The 24,263-nt window shown below is 41.2% G+C and overlaps 1 protein-coding gene across 6 annotated transcripts in view; it reads left to right on the plus strand.

Moving 5' to 3' along the window:
* The window catches only part of LOC124115238 (diacylglycerol kinase zeta-like), a 178,814-nt gene that overhangs the window by 46,513 nt on the left and 108,038 nt on the right, over window positions 1-24,263 (plus strand). For all 6 annotated transcript variants that reach the window (XM_048402440.1, XM_048402439.1, XM_048402443.1 and 3 more), the window contains exon 2: window positions 17,832-17,937. In XM_048402440.1, coding sequence (XP_048258397.1) covers window positions 17,832-17,937 — 106 coding nt within the window. The remainder of the gene's footprint in view (window positions 1-17,831; window positions 17,938-24,263) is intronic.

Genomic DNA, 24,263 nt, shown 5'->3' on the forward strand with positions numbered 1-24,263 from the left:
CACCTTTACCAACCCAAAACCCACTCACTCACTCACTCATACCAACCCAAAACTCACTCAATCACTCACTCACTCACTCACTCCAACCCACAACCCGCTCACTCATACCAACCCAAAACTCACTTATACCAACCCATAACTCACTCTCACTCACTCACTCACTCACTCACTCACTCACTCACTCACTCATACCAACTCAAAACTCACTTACTCACTCACTCACTCATACCAACCCAAAACTCTCTCACTCACTCACTCATACCAACCCAAAACTCACTCACTCATACCAACCCAAAACTCACTCACTCACTCATACCAACCCAAAACTCACTCACTCACTCACTCATACCAACCCCAAACTCACTCACTCACTCATTTATGTAAGTAATGGTTATATTGAAGCAAAATCATTCCATACTAGACCAGTAATCATACAAGTTTATACAATGATCCATAGCTTACATGCTTGATAGTGTTCATCGGCCTGAAGTGAGATAGAAAATCAGGAAAAACACTGAAGTTAATGGACTGCATGGGAAGATGTGACATGATTCAGTATAGACATGGCGAGATAAAACATCTCCTCCTTCAAACACCTGACACAACCGACTCATTTACCTTGATTAAAACTGTCCAACAAAAGTGGAAGAAAGATATAGATTGTCTCCGTATACTTGAAGAACAGCACTGTGGATTGGACAAGGCAAAATTAAACAGCTAAAAAATAGATAAAGTCGGTGGAAAAGTCAAGGCAAAAATTATACAGCTTTCGGAATAGATAAAGACATGCAATGTTTGCTGCTATGTTCAATTTTCACTGTCTATGTCTTTTATGTCTGTGATTTCATCATGTTTTATTGCTGAAATTCCGGCTTTGTTGCTGAAACAATCATCCTGTCGTACCTATTTGCAACCTGAACCAGTCATAGAAAATGTGTTTAGCTGACGGTGTGTTTTACATTCATCTCCTGGCCATGATAGAACCTTTACTTATGGCATCAAGTTGTGTACGTAGCCTGTCTACAGTAAAGGCCATGGCCGTCTCGCCATATGCCACTACATGGGGATGGGAAAGATTCTGCTCCACTCTGTGGCTGGGGAACATGGACACTTCTTTTATGATCACAGATTTCTTTTTCTATGGGAAGCACACTCTTAAATAATGTAAAAATGAATTAAGATCCTGTGTTTGAGTGATCTTTTTTTGGAAATTAATATGTGTGACCGTCCATGAGATAAGGAATCTTATGGGCGAAAAATCACATTTTGATTTCTCATTATATTTTAAAACTACAGTATCTTAGGAACACAAAATACAATTCGCAAGCTTCAATTTATATTTATTACAGATACACATGGCATCAAACATGTGGACTCATTTTCTGCAAAGTTCCATTTGTAGACTTATAACTGTTTTTGTAATAATTGCAGTTTTAAGATATACTGTTTCATTAATTGAGGGTAGACATGGAGTTGAATGTTTTGAAGTAATGTTTTAATTACATTACAAACTATTAAGAGAAAAATAAGATATTTTTGTACAGTCCATACAGATGGCCTTTTTTTATGAAAGAATGTTGGCATGAAACGTCCCTTTTTATGATGTCACAGCATATTGTATCCTAGTACCCGAAACATCCCTTTTCTCCCATTAGGTCCCTTTTCTCCCCTTAGGTCCCTTTTCTCCCCCTAGGTCCCTTTTCTCCCCTTCTGTCACATATATTGTTTCAACTATTATTTCAAGAGAGACGTGGGGGAAAATAATCTCAAGTCACCATTTTATGCCAAGACCGTTTTGATTTGTTGTTTTATTGATGAGTGTACTCTAACATTGGTAAAATGAAATGTACTTATTCTTTTCAAATGTGGGGGGCACGGGTGGCCCAGTTGTCTAAGGCGCCGCGATTCGCTGTGCATGGTTGCGTCCCTTAGGCATGCCAGAAACCTATGATTGTGGGTTCGAATCCCGGTTCATCCCGATTATGTTTCTAGGTTTGTCAGCACCATACCCGTGCTCGTGGGTTTCACCGAAGTGGTAAACGTCTAAGACCTGCATCACTTCGGGCTTTCCTCCCACGTTAAGCTGACATGCCGTGATATGACTGGAATACTGTTAAAAGCGGCGTTAAACCAGACTCACTCACTCACTCACTTTTCAAATGTTTTATGATAGAAAATTATTAAATTTGCTCCTGTTTGCAGAGTTTATTTAAGGTAATAATCACCTCAAATAAACACTGATAAACACTGATATTATTCTGCCTCCTGCCTTTTAGCATGTGTTAAAAAAAATTGGCCTGGACAAATTGAGATGTGTGGTGAAATTTCTTTTGTGAAATTCATCTGTAATGGTGAAAGAACACCTTCACAGATTTCAGAGACTACTTAGTTTAATATGCCAAGACAAATGTAATTGGGTCAAGGTTAACCGGAGGTCATCTATGGAGAAGGAAGTCCAGAGGACAATATATTGATTATGGATATTACTTTTTAAATGCCTGTTCATAAGGCCTCACATTTTTTACTTTTTGTTACACGGGCCCCCTGCCCCTACTGAAAAACAGCTGGAAAAGAAATAAATTAAACATTAACATAGTTATTTTTATTACGTCACCCACTAGTAATCTAGACCCTCTTATACAAGATAAAATATTATATATAAATTCCATGTCTACATCACTATCCGTGATTCAAGAAGCCAGCTGCAGTTTTAACTCCAAGACTGAATGATGTTCATATAAATGAATAAATGATCGACACAGCTATTTATTAAATTGGGTTTTTTCGACCGACTTTGTGTGGAAAAGCTGGAATAAATCCGCGAAAAAAACCAAAAGATTTTAAAAGTGTGGCCTTATGTATGGCACATGGTCCTGTGTGAAGTGCACAGGCCACAAGTCAGGTGATGCAAGGCTTGTAACAGAGAGTGGTTGGATGGGTGGTGCTTGGGAGCGCTTGACTCCTGAGTGTGTCCAGGCTTGTCACGGAGCGTGGTTGGATGGGTGATCATGTCCAGGAGCTTGACTCCTGAGTGTGTCCAGGCTTGTCACGGAGAGTGGTTGGATGGGTGATCATGTCCAGGAGCTTGACTCCTGAGTGTGTCCAGGCTTGTCACGGAGAGTGGTTGGATGGGTGATCATGTCCAGGAGCTTGACTCCTGAGTGTGTCCAGGCTTGTCACGGAGCATGGTTGGATGGGTGATCATGTCCAGGAGCTTGACTCCTGAGTGTGTCCAGGCTTGTCACGGAGCGTGGTTGGATGGGTGATCATGTCCAGGAGCTTGACTCTTGAGTGTGTCCAGGCTTGTCACGGAGCGTGGTTGGATGGGTGATCATGTCCAAGAGCTTGACTCCTGAGTGTGTCCAGGCTTGTCACGGAGCGTGGTTGGATGGGTGATCATGTCCAGGAGCTTGACTCCTGAGTGTGTCCAGGCTTGTCACGGAGCGTGGTTGGATGGGTGATCATGTCCAGGAGCTTGACTCCTGAGTGTGTCCAGGCTTGTTGCGGAGCGTGGTTGGATGGGTGATCATGTCCAGGAGCTTGACTCCTGAGTGTGTCCAGGCTTGTCACGGAGAGTGGTTGGATGGGTGATCATGTCCAAGAGCTTGACTCCTGAGTGTGTCCAGGCTTGTCACAGAGAGTGGTTGGATGGGTGATCATGTCCAGGAGCTTGACTCCTGAGTGTGTCAAGGCTTGTCACGGAGCGTGGTTGGATGGGTGATCATGTCCAGGAGCTTGACTCCTGAGTGTGTCCAGGCTTGTCACGGAGAGTGGTTGGATGGGTGATCATGTCCAAGAGCTTGACTCCTGAGTGTGTCCAGGCCTTCGGCCCTGCCCCACACTGGAACACATGTAGCACTTGGGGCATCTCTTCAAGCAAGTGACTTTGTTTGAAATATCGCTCTGCTCACCCAGCAGTGAATGGGTACCTAGTAGGATGAGATAGTAATGTGACTGTTAACCGTCTGGGATCTCACAGGCAGCTTGGGTTGTACTTCCCGGGGAGCTGAGAATGAAAATTATACTGCACACTGATCCATTATTATTATTATTATTATCATTATCATTATCATTATTATTATTATTATTATTAAGGCAATGACCTTGTTGTTTTAAACCTCAACACAGGGATCAGAAGTTTAAGGTCCCTACAAGTTTAAAACTACTTGTTATATTTAAATACTTTTGATCCATCCAAGTTCCAACAAAACAGTAACAAGCTGAACAAGGTTTGAAAAGTGTGTTTGAGCTTAACTGCATCAAAGGGCCATTTGAGGCTTTTGAATTGAAGTCCGCCCTATTTCTGCAAGGTGAAAGAAGGTAATAGATTAGTGTGTTGTGGAAGTCATAGTAGAAAATAATGTAAAAAAACATGTTTGTCACATTTGAGTAGCAGGACAGAGGGTCCTCACTATTGCCCACTTCAATATAGCGCTAACTCGGTTATTGTCCGCGGCTCCCAAAATTTACTCACATTTTTAAACTCAAGTTTTACGCTACACATGGTAATCTTAATATCTGCATTTAAAATAAGGCCCTTTGAGAGCAGGAAATACAATTTAAATGGTACATCATCATGTCAAGTGATGTTTTATATCAAATTTCATATTTTTATTCACCTGAATTCACTGGGATCAATGTGGGTTTTTTTTAAAGCGCACAACACTCGATAAATCTGTTTTAACATGATGAATATTAAACAACTACTATTCTAATCTTTTTTCGATCTCTGAAACGCACATCGTAGATCATGTTAGGTAGGCAGAGCATGTACTCCTGTGCTGGTTTTCTACCCCAACGAATCCACCTTGGTTACACCGCTCATCATCTATAACGCTCATCAATTATTTGGATCACAAAGGTAGCGCTGTAGGGAGGGATCACTGCATGTGTATATTATGATGGTCAAGCGTCAAAATTCTTCAATGTATGGCAATTTTACTCTTTGGTGGCCTTTCATTACATACACTTCCACATACTACAGTTTCAATGGTGATGTAGTGCGCTGAAATGGCATTTACGACTCATGTTGATCCAGTTGAAGCCTGCACAAAGTGTTAACTCTCGTGATGTCCGTCATTGGTGTAATTGGTGCAGACTTTGTCAAGCTATTAGGATCACATTTCCCTTCAAAAGAGGGTTAATAATGTTGATTAGGCGTGCACAGGTCGTTTTGTTTAGTCTGCCTCGCAGGTGGCTAGTCATAGCAAGCCATTAGCTTCAAAGTAAGCTACACAACAGCAGCCTGGTCCCACCTGTCCAGCCAATAGTGGCTAGATTGACTACGGCCAGCTCCACCCTCACTGGTGTAGCAGCACTGCACATGGGTGAAATAGTGGTCCATAAGTATGGAGGCCTTGTTGGGACATCACCTACTGACCTTGCATTGTCATCGTCTTAGCACTAAGACAGCTTACTGGAATAGAGTCCTGGTCAGCAGGTTCTTTAGATGTAAAAGGTTGTTCATTGTTGATCTTTCTGCCTTTTAGAGTGTTTGTCTTCTCTCCTTTGACAGACCACCTCTGTGGTCTCGTCAAGAGCGGAAGGTCTGAGGTTCGATCCCCAGCCGCGTCATACCAAAAGACGTTAAAATATGGTACTTGTTGTTACTGTGCCTGGCGCTCAGCATTAAGGGGCTAAAACAAGGACTGGTCGGCTCAGAGTCAGTATACTGTGTCTCAGTGGGGTATTCATGTTAAACTGTGGCATGGTATCTCAGTGGGCTAGCACTATAAAATCTGCATTAGTCCAGACTAGTACAAGCAGACACACACACACACACACACACACACACACACACACACACACACACACACACACACACACACACACACACACGTGCATTCACATCGCTTTATAAGTCCAATAATCTTAGATGTGACGTTAAACCCCATTTCAGCTCACCTCTCCTTTGATAATTTATTTTTTCAATTTAAAGCTCATGTAAGAACTAAAACTATTTCAAGTTCCTTAACTTGTAAATGAACAATCTCCAACGTCTAGGGCTCTGTTCCACAAAGTGATAACAGTGAATGACTATCGTAAGTCTTGCAATTAAGACTGTGATTAAGTATGAGAGTTACAATCATGTTTGTGCCAACTGTAGAACCATGCCCAGCTTGCTTGTTAAATGTACTGGTTACTTGCCCCATTAGGGAATCTTGGTGAGAATAGCTAGGTCATCAGTACATGATGGGCAGTAGGGTAGCCTTGTGGTTACTTGCCCCATTAGGGAATCTTGGTGAGAATAGCTAGGTCATCAGTACATGATGGGCAGTAGGGTAGCCTTGTGGTTACTTTCCCCATTAGGGAATCTTGGTGAGAATAGCTAGGTCATCAGTACATGATGGCAGTAGGGTGGCCTTGTGGTTACTTGTCACACCGAAGGCCCAAGTTTGATTCCAAAAAAGGATACACTCACTTACTGGCAGTACTTGGATGAGTGACCAACAACAAATACTCACATTGACACCTCTGACCACAGGTTGGGCATGTCCAGTCCAGGGTCATTCACTTTACAGGCTACAGATATATCTGTCTGTCTCCACATACAACTTAAAACAGCATTCAGTCATTTCTAGTAGATACTGATTTAGACTTGGTCGTATCATTTACACTCTGTATCATTCCCCCCTCCTCCCCCTCCCCCCTTTCATGGAGACCCGTCAAGATCCGGGGTAGAATAGGTCTTCAGCAACCCATGCTTGCCGTAAAAGGCGACTATGCTTGTTGTAAGAGGCAACTAACGGGATCATTTGGTCAGGCTCCCTGACTTGGTTGATGCATGTCATCATATTCCAATTGTGTGGATCTATGCTCATGATATGAATCACTGGATTATTATCAGACTGCCGTCGTATAGCTGGAATATTGCTACACATCTGTCGTTTCTTCCATGTTAACACGAACCAATCATGAAATTACTTTAAGGAAGCTGTGTTGATGCACAATGCACTCACTGAAGGCTTTGTGCTGGAAGGTTGACTGGGGTATCAGTAGGTAAGGATTAGGATCGGGGCAGAGAATGGCAGTCCAGAAAATCTTCATTTGATTAGCAGCTGTGTTTTCTGTTTGGGCCTTCATACATCCTTGTCCAGGATGAGGGAATCAATGATTAGCTGCCTCTAGCTGCTTCAGTGGACTGAATGCAAATGCTCTTGGGGATTCATGGCAAGGAAGTTGGTACCATTGAGTCTATTGTTCTCTGTTATAATCTGCAGACCAATATCTATATGTGGTCTACTTGCACAAAGCAAAAATAAAATGACAATGCAATAGAATAACCAGTCTTGATTAACTGCTGAAACAGATTCCATTTGACAAGCACAAATATATTGTGAAAATCATATGACGGGACCATTGAAAAGCAGTGATGACACAGGTGTTCACGAAAAAAAAAAAATTTTTGTTGTTGTTGTTTAACGCTGCACTCAGCAATATTCCAGCTATATGACGGCGGTCTGTAAAATAATCGAGTCTGGACCAGACAATCCAGTGATTGACATCATGAGCATCGACCCACGCAATTGGGATCGATGACATGTATCAACCAAGTCAGTGAGCCTGACCACCCGATCCCGTTCATCGCCTTTTACGGCAAGTAAGGGTTGCTGAAGACCTATTCTAGCCCGGAATCTTCACGGGTCGTTCATGAAAAGGGCAAGCATGTCATTCCCACAATTTGGGTAAAGAAGTAAACATTTATTGCCTGATGCCACACAGCAGTACTCCTGCCTTGCAAGCTAGGCCCACTATGGTTTCGGGTTGAGAATGGAGAGAAGGGGAGACAACTCTCAGTTGTGACTTGACTGAATCTTTGTGCAATTTTACCTCAGACTTGTAATCCCAGGTCAGTCACTCACACTGTCACACGTTCCTGATACATCTTTCTTGTTCCATGTTGTCTCCTGTCATCATCTTTCCTCTGGTGTTGGACAAAAGAAAGTGACTGAAGAAATTGATTTACCAGCTCACGTGGTAGTGTTGCAGCATACAAGAGATGCAGCTGGATTGACGTACACTTATTTCATTGTGGCCGTTGCAGGAAATCAGAACATTGTGATCCAATCTTATATATGTAATACAGTTATGAAATATGGGATGGGTTTGTAGGAATTTTTCTGCATGTCAAGAAGATAAGCCTTGACGAAAAGGGTGAACTTCTACAGTACATCCTGCTCATACCTCCACAGATCCGATAGTCTGAATCATTCTGTGCGGGGACCCTGGAACAATATACTGTTGAGATCGTCATGATCTCTTAACTTGATGTTTGGACCTTGAAGTCATAGGATTTGGGGATGTTAGGACCTTGAAGTCTTAGGACTTGGAGATGTTAGGACCTTGAAGTCTTAGGACTTGGGGATGTAAGGACCTTGAAGTCATAGGACGGGGATGTTAGGACCTTGAAGTCATAGGACTTGGGGATGTTAGGACCTTGAAGTCATAGGACTTGGGGATGTTTGGACCTTGAAGTCTTAGGACTTGGGGATGTTAGGACCTTGAAGTCATAGGACTTGGGGATGTTAGGACCTTGAAGTCATAGGACTTGGAGATGTTAGGACCTTGAAGTCTTAGGACTTGGGGATGTTAGGACCTTGAAGTCATAGGACTTGGGGATGTTAGGACCTTGAAGTCATAGGACTTGGGGATGTTAGGACCTTGAAGTCTTAGGACTTGGAGATGTTAGGACCTTGAAGTCTTAGGACTTGGGGATGTAAGGACCTTGAAGTCATAGGACTTGGAGATGTTAGGACCTTGAAGTCTTAGGACTTGGAGATGTTAGGACCTTGAAGTCTTAGGACTTGGAGATGTTAGGACCTTGAAGTCTTAGGACTTGGGGATGTTAGGACCTTGAAGTCTTAGGACTTGGGGATGTTAGGACCTTGAAGTCTTAGGACTTGGGGATGTTAGGACATTGAAGTCATAGGACTTGGGGATGTTAGGACCTTGAAGTCATAGGACTTGGAGATGTTAGGACCTTGAGGTCATAGGACTTGGGGATGTTGGGACGTTCAGATGATAAGACCTTGTTGAATTCATTGGACATTGAAATGACTTTAAACTTTACAGTCTCTATCTTGACAAATTCATGTTGACATTAATAGCAGTCATGATGGTTTGTATTTGGTTGGCTTTACCAGGGAAAATGCACCAATGCAATATGTAGAAGACAAGTCACTATCCTTGCGGATAGACTTGTGGCAGAATAAAGTTATATAACAAACATGGATACACTGAACAAACAACGACAACAAACTGTTTCAAAGTCCCAACTGTTTTGCTACATATTACCATGTATAATTCACACAATTATCGAATCGTATTATGAATTACCAGCTTCAGCGCACTGATTTTTCATCCAAACAAACCTAAAAATCTATATTTTCTTCCACAATAAAAGAAGTAGTTAAACTCAGTGTCCGTTGCAATCCGCAGGGAATCGGACAACGTGCATGTAATTAGCCAATCACCGGTACAGAACACATACTGGTTGTTTACAGTCCTTTCAATAATGCATGGTAATTGTGTTAATCCAACATATTTCAGATGTCCCTTTTGGTTTTTAACCTTGTTTACTCTATGTGCTCAAATTCTGTTTAGTTTTCAACTAAAACTTCAAAGAGTTGAAAGTTGTAGGATGGGGTGATATGTGTGAGTTGATTGTCTCCATTCAACTAAAAAAAGGCCTATGTTCTGTCAGACTTTTCGTCAAAGACTTTTGTCTCTTTCAAGGAATGTTTTGGTTCTAAGTAATTATACCTACATCACTGTTGTTAAAGCCATAATTTGATTTGTGAATGTTAAGTTTGTATTAATCAGACCATGATCGTGTTTGGAGGAGACTGTGGTGTAAGTAACCTCTTCCACAACATGTGCTCCAAGGCCTCATGGGATATGCTACACTGTCAAGATGGCTGCCTCGAAAGCAGACGTCACGGACAGATGTTTGAACTTACAACTTGGTACATTTAACCTTCACTCTCTCAGAAGCAGTTGTCACATTCAGGACTCTATGTCACCATTGTTCAATCATGTGTGTGACATGCTGTATTTAGCAGCCCCTCTTTGATGAAGAAGTCTATCAAGCATAATCATCAAGTCATTTTCAAAATGTCAACTGTTTGATGTCATCACTGTCCTGTGTCACCCACTCATCCTCATTGAGTTATATCAATTATTCATCTCGCACTTGTTGATTTCCCTTGACACAGTAGGCTGCATTTATAATGTCATATATCACTGTGGATATGTTTGTTTTTGACGGTATGTCACTGGTTTATCTTCCTCGGATCAATTCTAGTAATGTGTTTTGGTACAGTGCAACCTGTTTATCTTGAGTTACAGTCCCTTTGGATCCCAGGTTACAGAACGTCCACAGCAACCTATGCCTGTCATAAGATCGGATGGTAAGACTCCGATAATGTGGATGGTTGCTCATATCACTTGACAGATTGTCTGGTCCAGATTTTATTATTTACAGGCCATTGTCATATACTGGAGTATTGTGGAAATAGGTTTATGTAACAGACAAGCATCCTGAGTTACCAGTCTGATTGAAGCTGTCTGTATGAACACATTTCCTGAGTCACATATCATGTGTACATGGTGTTACACAATGTTATTTTATTTGCGTGTAGATGTTCAAACTCTCATAGTGCTGAGTAGTAATATTCCACCTATATCACACCGAGGGACACCATAAAGCGATTCATACATTGTACCCATGTAGGAATCAAATCCAGGCCTTTGGCGTGATGATCAAAGTCTTTAACCACTAACGTAACCCATCCGCCCCCTGAAGATTTTAACACTCACAATGAACATAAGAGGCAGTTTATCTGCCAGCATTAAGTGAGAAATTATTAAAACCCTAATTAAAGCTGCTGTATAAAGTTAATTAGCTGCAGTGACCAATGAGCTCTTTGTGTTGCTGACAAACCAATCATAATCAGGATGAACCTGGCATTTGAGACCACACTGAGCGAATCCTTGCACATCTAAGGGAGACAACTGTTCAGAGCAAATTGTCTCTCATTACTTTTAGATGGCCACCCAACCTTGCCTTCTTTACCTAGAAACAAAGTTATTTACACAGTGCTAGATACACACTAGATGCACACTAGATACACACTAGATACACTCTAGATGCACACTACACTCAATGAACACTAGATGCACACTAGATACACTCTAGATGCACACTATACTAGATGCACACTAGATACACAATATACACTCTAGATGCACACTACACTAGATGCACACTAGCTCAACACTAGATGCACACTAGACACACTCTAGATGCACACTAGCTTCACGCTAGATGCACACTAGATACACTCTAGATGCACACTAGACACACTCTAGATGCACACTAGCTTCACGCTAGATGCACACTAGACACTAGATGCACACTAGACACTCTAGATGCACACTAGACACACTCTAGATGCACACTAGACACACTCTAGATGCACACTAGCTTCACGCTAGATGCACACTAGACACACTCAAGATGCACACTAGACACACTCTAGATGCACACTAGACACACTCTAGATGCACACTACACTAGATGCACACTAGTTCCACACTAGATGCACACTAGACACACTCTAGATGCAAACTACACTAGATGCACACTAGCTTCACGCTAGATGCACACTAGATACACTCTAGATGCACACTACACAGAAGTTGCTATGGTTTATCTTTTTCAACTGAACGGGGCATCTATACCAAGTGTTTTTCTTAATTATGAAAAAATATTTCCTAACTGATTAACGTATTGAACCAAAATGTTTTGAGAACTTTGGTCACATGAGAACATATTGATATTGCAGGGTAATATGTGGTACGATCAATCTGTCACAGCTGTTTCGCTGAAAGGAAAGACAAAAAATAGAACTAATTGTTAAAACTGTAAGTGCTAGTGTACCCATTTTGCAAAACCTCACACGTGGCTTGGAAACATTCAGTGAGACTTGATTTGCTACACAAACAACAAGAACTGAATCGCTGTTGTCATAAGATTTAATGTAATTCAAATTTTTCTCGCTAAATCCTGAGGCGTATGGATCAGATTATTCATGGAGTCTCTGTTGGTATTCTAGGTTGGCTCATTTTACATCCAGCGTGTCCAAGTCATTAGGAAACGGGAATACTGACTTGGACATTTTTATCAGTGAGTTCATTTCCCTACTTGTTCCAAGATGTTGAGGAGAGGTTAACCTTTGAAGTTGCCTGCTGCAGTTAAGCTGTGGGTTGCTGATCGTTCCAAGATCGCCTACCTTTGACAACACAATGAGAAAGTCGCGATGTTTATTACTTCATCTTGTCAACCATGGCAGCTTGTGACAGTACTGAGTCTTGTCAACCATGGCAGCTTGTGACAGTACTGAGTCTTGTCAACCATGGCAGCTTGTGACAGTACTTCATCTTGTCAACCATGGCAGCTTGTGACAGTACTGAGTCTTGTCAACCATGGCAGCTTGTGACAGTACTGAGTCTTGTCAACCATGGCAGCTTGTGACAGTACTGAGTCTTGTCAACCATGGCAGCTTGTGACAGTACTGAGTCTTGTCAACCATGGCAGCTTGTGACAGTACTGAGTCTTGTCAACCATGGCAGCTTGTGACAGTACTGAGTCTTGTCAACCATGGCAGCTTATGTCGGTACTGAGTCTTACCAACCAAGTAAACTGGCGCCACTTTAGAATTCCCCTACCATTATACACAGTGATTTGACTGATAGGCTGTAGGAAGCAGAGGAGTACCCAGCTGAACCTGCTGTTGCTTCAGACGTCAGTCCTAGAAACAACAGGCCACAACAGTAACAGTATCAACTCCATCAATACCTCTTCAGCATTACATTTCTGTCACTAAAACCTATCCATCACCCACTCTGCCGCCTCAGGCAGATCGTCACAGAAAACATCTGAGAATCAATCTTATTGACAGCATGAACTAATTCTATAATACATCCTCGGTATGTGGGACACAGAATCCAGCCACATTCATCATCTACACATCATCATTTAACAGCACAAGTAATCGGGGTAATCAGGGTCTTAGTGACAACACCGTCAATTCCTGCAGTATCAGCCCACATTGATTCTGGGATTGATAGTATTGAGAGCTTGCTATTATGACTGATTAACATGGACAGTAGAGGCCCACGCCTGAACAGGAAGCTATCATGTTGATCATCACTACTCTTGCTAGGACTTCCTCTGTGGTGTTCACTTCCTGTGGTGGAGAATCGGTGTCTGTTTGATCGCGACAAATTTGAAATAGGCTGCCGGTGCAAATTTGCAAGTGAAATTGTGTGTAACGTGTTGTAGGTTTACTGTATTAACCTTCGCTTTAATGAGTCAGCTGTTTCAATGAGTGAGTGAGTGAGTGAGTGAGTGAGTGAGTGAGTGAATGTTATTTTTGTGCTGCTTTCATTAATGTTCCTGATTTATCCCAGCTGTCTGTATTTGTTTGGCACCAGGTGAACCAGAGTCTGACAGCATGAACAACGGTAACTGCCATGTTTACCCACCATGAGCCAGGTCACGCATTGTGACGACCTGATTCTCACTTTAGTTGCAACTTAGGGCTGGGACAATACTCCAACTGTGAGATCCGATACATAACACGATACCTTGCTCACGATCCGATTCGTTTTACAATCCTTGTATATGCTGTTATTTGTGGTGCATGACCCTCCTTTTCATAGAATGGCCAAGTACCTGGCCCACTGACAATTTACATTTGGCAGTGTCAAGTATTGCGCAATGGAGTAAAATATTTCCATTTTCACTTCTAATTTTCACTACTAATTTTCACTTCTAATTTTCACTACTAATTAGTGTTTGCTGTAACAGTTATTGAAGCGAACATTTAACGCAAGAATGGATATTTTTTACTTTGTGTGTGACTGTGATCACTACTTATATCGAGCAGTGGAAAATTGTGATCCACCAATACATCGGTGTACTATCCCAGTTCTAGTTAGCATGTGGGTCTTTGGACCAGTTCTGACCCTGAAATCCCTATGGGGAGGTTGGGAGCTGTTCTGACCTCATTACACCTGTGGAGACACATAAGACCACCTACATGGTGTAGTGGATAGAGCGTCAGCCCAAAGACTTGAGGGTCAGTGTTTCGATCCACGGCCATGTCATAGCAAGAGATGTTTAAGAAATTCTACTTGTTGTTACCCTGCCTGGCACTTTGCATAAAGGGGAACAAACAAGGACTGGTCGGCTCAGAGTATACTGTGTCTGTCACAGTGGGGAATCCATGTAAAACTATGGCATGGGTATCTCAATGGGCGAGCACAATAACACTGACATATGTCATGAAAGCAAAGTTAACCCTTTCCATGTTATGTTCCTTTTTTAGTTTAAGGAAATGTCTGGCTTAATGTTTGTATTTTCTTTGATGCCACAATCAGTAATAATCCAACTAATTGAGTCTGGACCAGACAATCCAGTTATTGACATGTTGAGCATTGATCTACACATTTGGTATACAAGGACATGCATCAACCAAGTCAGTGAGCCTGACATCTGACCGTGTTAGTCGCCTCTTACGACAAGCATGGGCTGCTGAAGACCAATTCTGATTTTCACTGATGAGGGTTCTGATTTAATGAAGCGTCATTTGTGTGGTTGAAAGAAATGTTTCTCTGTCTGGTGGAATGAAATGTTCCTCTGGTTCAATGAAATGTTCCTCTGGTTCAATGAAATGTTCCCCTGGTTCAATGAAATGTTCTTCTGGTTCAATGAAATGTTCCTCTGATTCAATGAAATGCTCCTCTGATTCAATTAAACGTTTACCTTTCTAATCGAATGAAATGTTGCTCTGTCTGGTTAAATTAATGTTTCTCCTTCTGGTTCAACTAATGTTTCTCTTTGTGGTTAAATTAATGTTTCCCTTTCTGTCTGGTCAGATGAACCATTGTTCTGTGTGGTGTGCTGTGTCTTCTTGCCATGTTCTGCTCTAGCCTGGTTAATGAGGCTCGGGGTCGGGTTGATCAGAGCTTATACCACTGACGGTGAGGGAGATTCTCATGTTGAGACTTACAGGGAAGGTTGTTGTTTCTTATTAAGAGTCTTATGGAAGTTTCTTGTACAGCTAAGTGGGATAATGACATGTTTATTAAAAATCAATACATCGTCTCCGAATCCTCCCTCAGATGTAGGATGGCGAGGAGGTTTTTGTGGGTTTTTTTCGTGAATAATATATGAGAAGGAAGGAGGGAGGGAGGAGAATGAAAGGAAGATGGATTACATCAGGATTCACAGGAATTTCCTTGTACCGTATTATTGCAGGATCTGAACATAAGGCTGACGTCAGTTGACTTTTTCTGAAGGAATTATAGTCATGCATTTTACTTGTTTTTGCTTTCATAAAATGACAATGACTAATAAAAAAGAATTAACTACTTTCAATTACTTAATAAATGTGCAATAGGCTTGCACTGCTCAGATAGAGATTCAGTGATTCCCAATAGCTCTTTCTATATTCTCAAAAGCAGTTCCAGGGTGGAATATTTTTTGGTAAGAAATAGTTTGGCAATATTATTACTTTTGAGTATTTCTAGAACAAAGACTGTACCTGTTGTAGCATCCCCTAAAATGTTACCGGTCACTTCTCATCTCATACTCCTGCGTACCCATTTACTGCTGGGTTGCACCGAAGTTGTAAATGTTGTCGCTGTGGGCTGTCCTCCAACACCACCCACTTTGTAGCCCATAGTTTACCACGGACACGACACAGTCAACATCAGCACTTCAGTTTATGGTGCAAATAGAGAATATCCAATAAACTGGGAGGTCGTATGGATTATCTGTCCTGGGTGAAGGAAATGTGCATGCGCCAAGCCTTGCTGTAAAGATGGTCAGATATAACATTTGATGAAAACACAAGAGTTAAGAATTCTTTTGTTACTATGTTTCTTCAGAAATGCTATGGAATGTGTTTGATTACACTTGAGGGACCCAAAATTGTTGAGTTATTGTGAAAGAGAGCTTGTCTGTTCTGAAACGGTCTCTCAGGTCTTGCCTAGGAAGGCATTTGCACATATTTATTCCTTATTGATGAAACAGGGTTTTGTGTACGGTTCATGGCTTGACAGTAAACTTCAACCAACGTATTTATTACCCCCGCCACGAAGAGTGTTTGTTTGTTTGTTTGTTTGTTTGTTTGTTTGTTTGTTTGTTTGTTGTTTAACCCCCAGTGGTGATTTAGTTATGTGTAAAAAATGGCGACATTTACGATGTACCTAATTTTCAGAGGTCATGTTCAGTACTTTTGCTTGGCCTAAAATGCCAGTGGATGATATCACAGAACAGGGAATTTCACACCTTATTCAAAACTGTAAAGTGTAGTTGTGTGGGTGATGTATTTTGAATTTTATTCGACTTCAAAGTGAGGGCTGTAGAGGAGGGACATATATGTCCCTCTGGCATCCAGGGGGTTAACACTGCACTCAGCAATATTCCAGCTAAATGATGGTGTTCTGTAAATAATCAAGTCTGGACCAGACAATCCACAGATTGACATCATATGCATCGATCTACACAATTGGGATATGATGACATGCATCAACCAAGTCAGCGAGCCTGACCAACCAATATGTTCCTGGGTTGCTGAAAACCAATTCTAACCCAGATTTTCACAGGTCCAGATTTTGTGTAACATCAGCACTCCATAAACTTTGCTAAATGACTTCGGAGAAGTGGAAGGCGGAAGTTAAAACAGGAATTGTGGGTAATCCAAGGCAGTCTAACGTCTGTTGCATCACCTACTGATTTGTAAAACATATTTTTATCATAAGACCATCTGAAACACTTCCATGGGGAAGAAATGTTTCCTCTGGCTCAACATCAGGGTTTGTGTTTTCACTGAAACTGTTTCCTCACGGGGACATAGGAACATTCTGCCATCTGTTCCAATACTAGGCATCAATGCTGATTTAGGAGTGGACGTCTATGGTATTATTTAACACCTGGTGTTTTCACTCATGACTGGTAGCAGTGTGCGATCTAAGAGATCAAAGTAATGTGAGACAATCTAAACATCTGTTGTTAGTTGCCTGGATATTTTAAGTAGTTCATTGTAATTATTCGTTTACTTTCTGGAACGATGTGGTGGAATTTCTGTACCATGAGATGGAAACGTATTCTGGTATTGAATGCCAAATGCATCATTTTGTAGTTGTATCTTAGTTGAATTATTAATAGGCTGTTTATTTAAGTGGTTCATTGTATAACTATTTTGCCCTCTGGAACAAAGTATTGGAATTCCTGTACCATGAGATGAAAATGTTTTCTGGTATTGACTGCCAAGTGTGTCATTATCTAGTTGTATTATCAAGTTAATTTGGTCGTTGCCACTTTAATGCATGATTGAAATGTAATTCTTGATGGAAGTAAACACCTTTGTTGACGAACAATGCTCACATTACGAAACTATGCATTGTACTTAAAAAGATGTTAATTTTAGAATTTTTATTTACAGATGGGTTAGCCCGTAATGCGATTGCACAAAAATACTGTCCCATGCCCATTGATTCTGTCTCATTGTCCAAGGCCTTGGAGACACCCATTGTTGAACAGGCTGGGAAAAAATGGTCAGTAATTGATCATGTTGAGAAGAAGTAGAAAAAGTTCAGAAGAAAAAGGGATTACATCTGTATCACAGTTGTTGTGTTGAACGTGGTTTGGTGATTGATTCTCCTAGTTAGTGTGAATTGGCGCCCGGTATCAGATTCTTTTAATCTTTTTGATGTGCTTGTTGAAAATGACAAGTGATTATTATTTTGTTTTTTTCCAGAAAAGCAATTGCCAAGAGTACCTTCAGTCATACAAACTACCTGCATCCGAGTCATGCGGAGTATGGCTACAAGAAGAGAGAGCTACGCTCCAACGTTGACTGGACGGTAAGGACGCAACATGCCACACATATTATGTTATATTTATGGTCCAACTGTCCACCGCTCCAACGTTGACTGGACGGTAAGGAAGCAACATGCCACACATATCATGTTTTATATATGGTCCAACTGTCCACCGCTCCAACGTTGACTGGACGGTAAGGACGCAACATGCCACACATATTATGTTATATTTATGGTCCAACTGTCCACCGCTCCAACGTTGACTGGACGGTAAGGACGCAACATGCCACACATATTATGTTATATTTATGGTCCAACTGTCCACCGCTCCAACGTTGACTGGACGGTAAGGACGCAACATGCCACACATATTATGTTATATTTATGGTCCAACTGTCCACCGCTCCAACGTTGACTGGACGGTAAGGACGCAACATGCCACACATATTATGTTATATATATGGTCAAACTGTCCACCGCTCCAACGTTGACTGGACGGTAAAGACGCAACATGCCACACATATTATGTTATATTTATGGTCCAACTGTCCACCGCTCCAACGTTGACTGGACGGTAAGGACGCAACATGCCACACATATTATGTTATATTTATGGTCCAACTGTCCACCGCTCCAACGTTGACTGGACGGTAAGGACGCAACATGCCACACATATTATGTTATATTTATGGTCCAACTGTCCACCGCTCCAACGTTGACTGGACGGTAAGGACGCAACATGCCACACATATTATGTTATATTTATGGACCAACTGTCCACCGCTCCAACGTTGACTGGACGGTAAGGAAGCAACATGCCACACATATTATGTTATATTTATGGTCCAACTGTCCACCGCTCCAACGTTGACTGGGCGGTAAGGACGCAACATGCCACACATATTATGTTATATTTATGGTCCAACTGTCCACCGCTCCAACGTTGACTGAACGGTAAGGACGCAACATGCCACACATATTATGTTATATTTATGGTCCAACTGTCCACCGCTCCAACGTTGACTGGACGGTAAGGAAGCAACATGCCACACATATTATGTTATATTTATGGTCCAACTGTCCACCGCTCCAACGTTGACTGGACGGTAAGGACGCAACATGCCACACATATTATGTTATATTTATGGTCCAACTGTCCACCGCTCCAACGTTGACTGGACGGTAAGGACGCAACATGCCACACATATTATGTTATATTTATGGTCCAACTGTCCACCGCTCCAACGTTGACTGGACGGTAAGGACGCAACATGCCACACATATTATGTTATATTTATGGTCCAACTGTCCACCGCTCCAACGTTGACTGAACGGTAAGGACGCAACATGCCACACATATTATGTTATATTTATGGTCCAACTGTCCACCGCTCCAACGTTGACTGGACGGTAAGGAAGCAACATGCCACACATATTATGTTATATTTATGGTCCAACTGTCCACCGCTCCAACGTTGACTGAACGGTAAGAATGCAACATGCCACACATATTATGTTATATTTATGGTCCAACTGTCCACCGCTCCAACGTTGACTGGACGGTAAGGACGCAACATGCCACACATATTATGTTATATTTATGGTCCAACTGTCCACCGCTCCAACGTTGACTGGACGGTAAGGACGCAACATGCCACACATATTATGTTATATTTATGGTCCAACTGTCCACCGCTCCAACGTTGACTGGACGGTAAGGAAGCAACATGCCACACATATTATGTTATATTTATGGTCCAACTGTCCACCGCTCCAACGTTGACTGGACGGTAAGGACGCAACATGCCACACATATTATGTTATATTTATGGTCCAACTGTCCACCGCTCCAACGTTGACTGAACGGTAAGGACGCAACATGCCACACATATTATGTTATATTTATGGTCCAACTGTCCACCGCTCCAACGTTGACTGGACGGTAAGGAAGCAACATGCCACACATATTATGTTATATTTATGGTCCAACTGTCCACCGCTCCAACGTTGACTGAACGGTAAGGACGCAACATGCCACACATATTATGTTATATTTATGGTCCAACTGTCCACCGCTCCAACGTTGACTGGACGGTAAGGACGCAACATGCCACACATATTATGTTATATTTATGGTCCAACTGTCCACCGCTCCAACGTTGACTGGACGGTAAGGACGCAACATGCCACACATATTATGTTATATTTATGGTCCAACTGTCCACCGCTCCAACGTTGACTGGACGGTAAAGACGCAACAGGCCAAACTTATTATGTTTTATATATGGTCAAACTGTCTGCTGGTGATCCTGAGTTTGGTTTGCATGGACATTTTCACATATGTTCTCAATAAATAAGTGACATTGATTGGTTCACCAAGCAAATCGTTTGGCATTTTTTTTCCATAAACTGAAAAAGATTAGGCTGTGCCCGGTAAAGGACTGCCGTGTCCTGATTGACTGACGGTAACAAGGGAGGGGCTTGGTTTGGATTATTGCTGTAAACAATGGCATTAATTTCTTATTGTTGTCGACAGTTTTGAGTGTTGATGATTGTATAAGCAATCTAAAACGTTTTATTGTTGACATTAATTTATGAGAATTGACTTTAATATATATTGTGTTATGTTGGTTATAGATGTAAAAAACAGTGTGCACACTTTATACACACAATCTTTCACTTCTATACTTCAAGAAAAGCAAAACATATTGAAGTCAATTCTTAATTCATCCATATATTGATTTTTCTTCAGAAATTTTGTATATTTCTTTAAGAAATAGTTTTCCGATTAACAAATAGTAAAATTTAAAGGTGGACAAAATATTTCTGAAAAGCGTTATTTCTTTTTATTGTGAAGAATGAATGTATTCATGGGAAGATATTCAGATAAGTTTTTGAAGAACGGAACAAAATCTGAAATGTCTCTCTTGTTTATTCTTTTAAATCAAAGTATGAAAAAAATCGAGATAACAGTTCCCCAGAGAATTTAAGTTGGAACTTTAATCATGTTGGGTGCATGTTGACAAACAAATATCTTGAAATCAAACCAAGTCTATTGATCAATGTAACCACAATCACTTACTTTAATTAATAACAAGACATAAATCAAGTATTGTATCTGTAACGCAACTGTTAAACTCTTGAATTAATCTCATGGAGGCAGTAGGTTCATGTTGCGATATATAATGCTGCTCAGTGATCAGAAAGGTGATTGGTTTAGTTCTAGAAAACACCAAGTTTCAGCTCCAACTGATAACTTTGAGAAGATTAATGTAAAATACCAGCTTTTACTTGCTATAATTGAACAAAAAGATTATTACATTTGTTTGCTGTGGGAATCCCAAGTTTCCCATTTCCATCTAAGCCTGTAAGGAAGCATGGGGAGTCGAGGTATGTATTTATCTTAATGTGGAACAGATTTCTTCTTTTTAAAATAAATTGGAAGGGAAGTATGAGAGTTGATTGGAGTGTTCCGAGCCTCCCATAGAAGAAATTGTGTAAAAGTGAAATATTTTGTTGTGGACATTACATGATATCCTATAGGTATGTCCACAAAAACTTGAGTCAACTGAGCAGATTATTTTACTTGACACAAATCAGTAAAATAAATCAGGTTTCTGTAACCTTTGGAAAATGGACAAACTTGAGGAACTTTGTATATCTTCTTGACCCATCTACTGTCATGACAGTGAATAAACCCATATTCTGTCATGACATTGAATAAACCCATATTCTGTCATGACATTGAATAAACCCATCTTCTGTCATGACATTGAATAAACCCATCTTCTGTCATGACATTGAATAAACCCATCTTCTGTCATGACATTGAATAAACCCATCTTCTGTCATGACATTGAATAAACTCATTTTCTGTCATGACATTGATTAAGCCCATCTTCTGTCATGACATTGAATAAACCCATCTTCTGTCATGACATTGATTAAACCCATCTTATGTCATGACATTGATTAAACCCATGTTCTGTCATGACATTGATTAAACTCATCTTCTGTCATGACATTGAATAAACCCATCTTCTGTCATGACATTGAATAAACTCATCTTCTGTCATGACATTGACATTACCCATCTCCTGGCATGACATTGAATAAACCCATCTTCTGTCATGACATTGACATTACCCATCTCCTGGCATGACATTGACATTACCCATCTCCTGGCATGACATTGACATTACCCATATCCTGGCATGACAATGACATTACCCATCTCCTGGCATGACATTGACATTACCCATCTCCTGGCATGACATTGATATTACCCATCTCCTGGCATGACATTGACATTACCCATCTCCTGGCATGACATTGACATTACCAATCTCCTGGCATGACATTGACATTACCCATCTCCTGGCATGACATTGACATTACCCATCTCCTGGCATGACATTGACATTACCCATCTCCTGGCATGACAATGACATTACCCATCTCCTGGCATGACATTGACATTACCCATCTCTTGGCATGACAATGACATTACCCATCTCCTGGCATGACAATGACATTACCCATCTTCTGGCATGACAATGACATTACCCATCTCCTGGCATGACAATGAAATTACCCATCTCCTGGCATGACAATGACATTACCCATCTCCTGGCATGACATTGACATTACCCATCTCCTGGCATGACATAGACATTACCTATGTACTGGCATGACAATGACATTACCCATCTCCTGGCATGACAATGACATTACCCATCTCCTGGCATGACATAGACATTACCCATCTCCTGGCATGACATTGACATGTCTGGTGATGGGGCATGTATATATTTGTTAATCTACTGGACAGAAGGGCATGATGGGTAGTGAGAGATGGAGTGGAAGATGTATCACAGTCCTCGACTATATTCAGACACAACTGAAATGTTCAAGAGGGAATTGCATGACAGTGTCACCCCAGAGAATGGAAATTCAAGAATCTTTGAACTTATAGACTTTTTCCTTGATTGATTATGCAGTGTTTGTCTTTGATTGATAGTAATGTACTTTGTGGTGATTTCCCAATGAAATCTGAGACATAGGTGGGCGAGTCGGTTCCAAAGGATGTTGTGCAGCTACAGGGTTCTGCCTGTTGAAGGGGAGGCTTCAGATGGTCCCGGGTCATGACCCTTGATTTGCCAGCACACTACCAGAGCTTGTTGGCTTTTACAGTGGGGAAAAAACAACACTTTTGCAATACTATTCCAATATAGCTACAATTACAATGTAGATTTCCTTCAATCAGCTTGATGACAAAGGCTAACAACCCCCCATGGTTTGGGATTTTTTTGTAAAAAACTAATTTGGTCCAGAAATTATTGAAAAAGAATGTTTTGTGAAGAAAAATAATAATTCTTCCATGCCTCCTTTCAGAGAACAAAAGAGACTGACCAGTTGATATGGGTGTGTGTGTGTATGGGGGGGGGATTTTCTTGAAAAAAATAAGTTGTCCCCCCAAAAGTTTTTGAGAAAAATAATAGTGCTTCTGACTGTTGGTAAACAGGAAACTGACAGACATGAAAAATATGTTGTTGCAAGCTGAATGCTTGTAGTTAAAATTAAATAAGTATTTGGTTTTGCAGATGTAGCTGGAAAAAATAGTTAGTCTCAAAACAAAATCCCCACACCCCAGAAAATCAAATGGATACCTTAGATGTGACTGCCACCACTCTCAGTGTGGAACTTCGAACAGCAAACTGTAGTTTTGTGATGTGTCAAGCAAGCGAGTGAGTTGGGTTTAACGCCAGTTTTAACAGTATTCCAGTTATATCACGGCCAGTCGGCTTAATGTGGGAGGAAAGCCTGAAGAGATGCAGGACTCAGACGTTTACCACAAGCACAGGTATGGTGCTGACAAATCTTGAAACATAATCGGGGTGAACCGGGATTCGAACCCACCATCATAGGTTTCTGGCGTGCCCAAGGAACGCAACTCTGCACAGTGAATTGCGGCCGTGCCCCAGAGAAGCAAGTGACCTCCCCTTACAGGGTGGGGTGTCATCATATCTGTACAGGCCAACCGGCCGACTTGTGTGGGTCTTTACGAGATGAGGACTGGTCAGTCAGATTCTTTAACGAGTAACAGATAACGTTCCCAGTGGAATCGAGCAATCAGGGTTTGTCATCCTCAGAAAAGGCCATATCAATTTTATTTCGGTCAATGCTTTTGTGTTATGAAATTGTTATGAAAATACCTGTTGATTATTAGGGTTTGTTTGTTTGTTGTGTAATGCTGCAATCATCGTTATTCCTGCGGACTGTAAATAATCAAGTATGGACCAGACAGTTCAGAGATTGACATCATGAGTATCATGAGGGATACAGAGACATGCATCAAATATCTATCT

The sequence above is a fragment of the Haliotis rufescens genome, unplaced genomic scaffold (genome assembly GCF_023055435.1).
Source record: "Haliotis rufescens isolate VD_foot unplaced genomic scaffold, xgHalRufe1.0.p SCAF_26, whole genome shotgun sequence".
Lineage (NCBI taxonomy): Eukaryota > Metazoa > Mollusca > Gastropoda > Lepetellida > Haliotidae > Haliotis > Haliotis rufescens.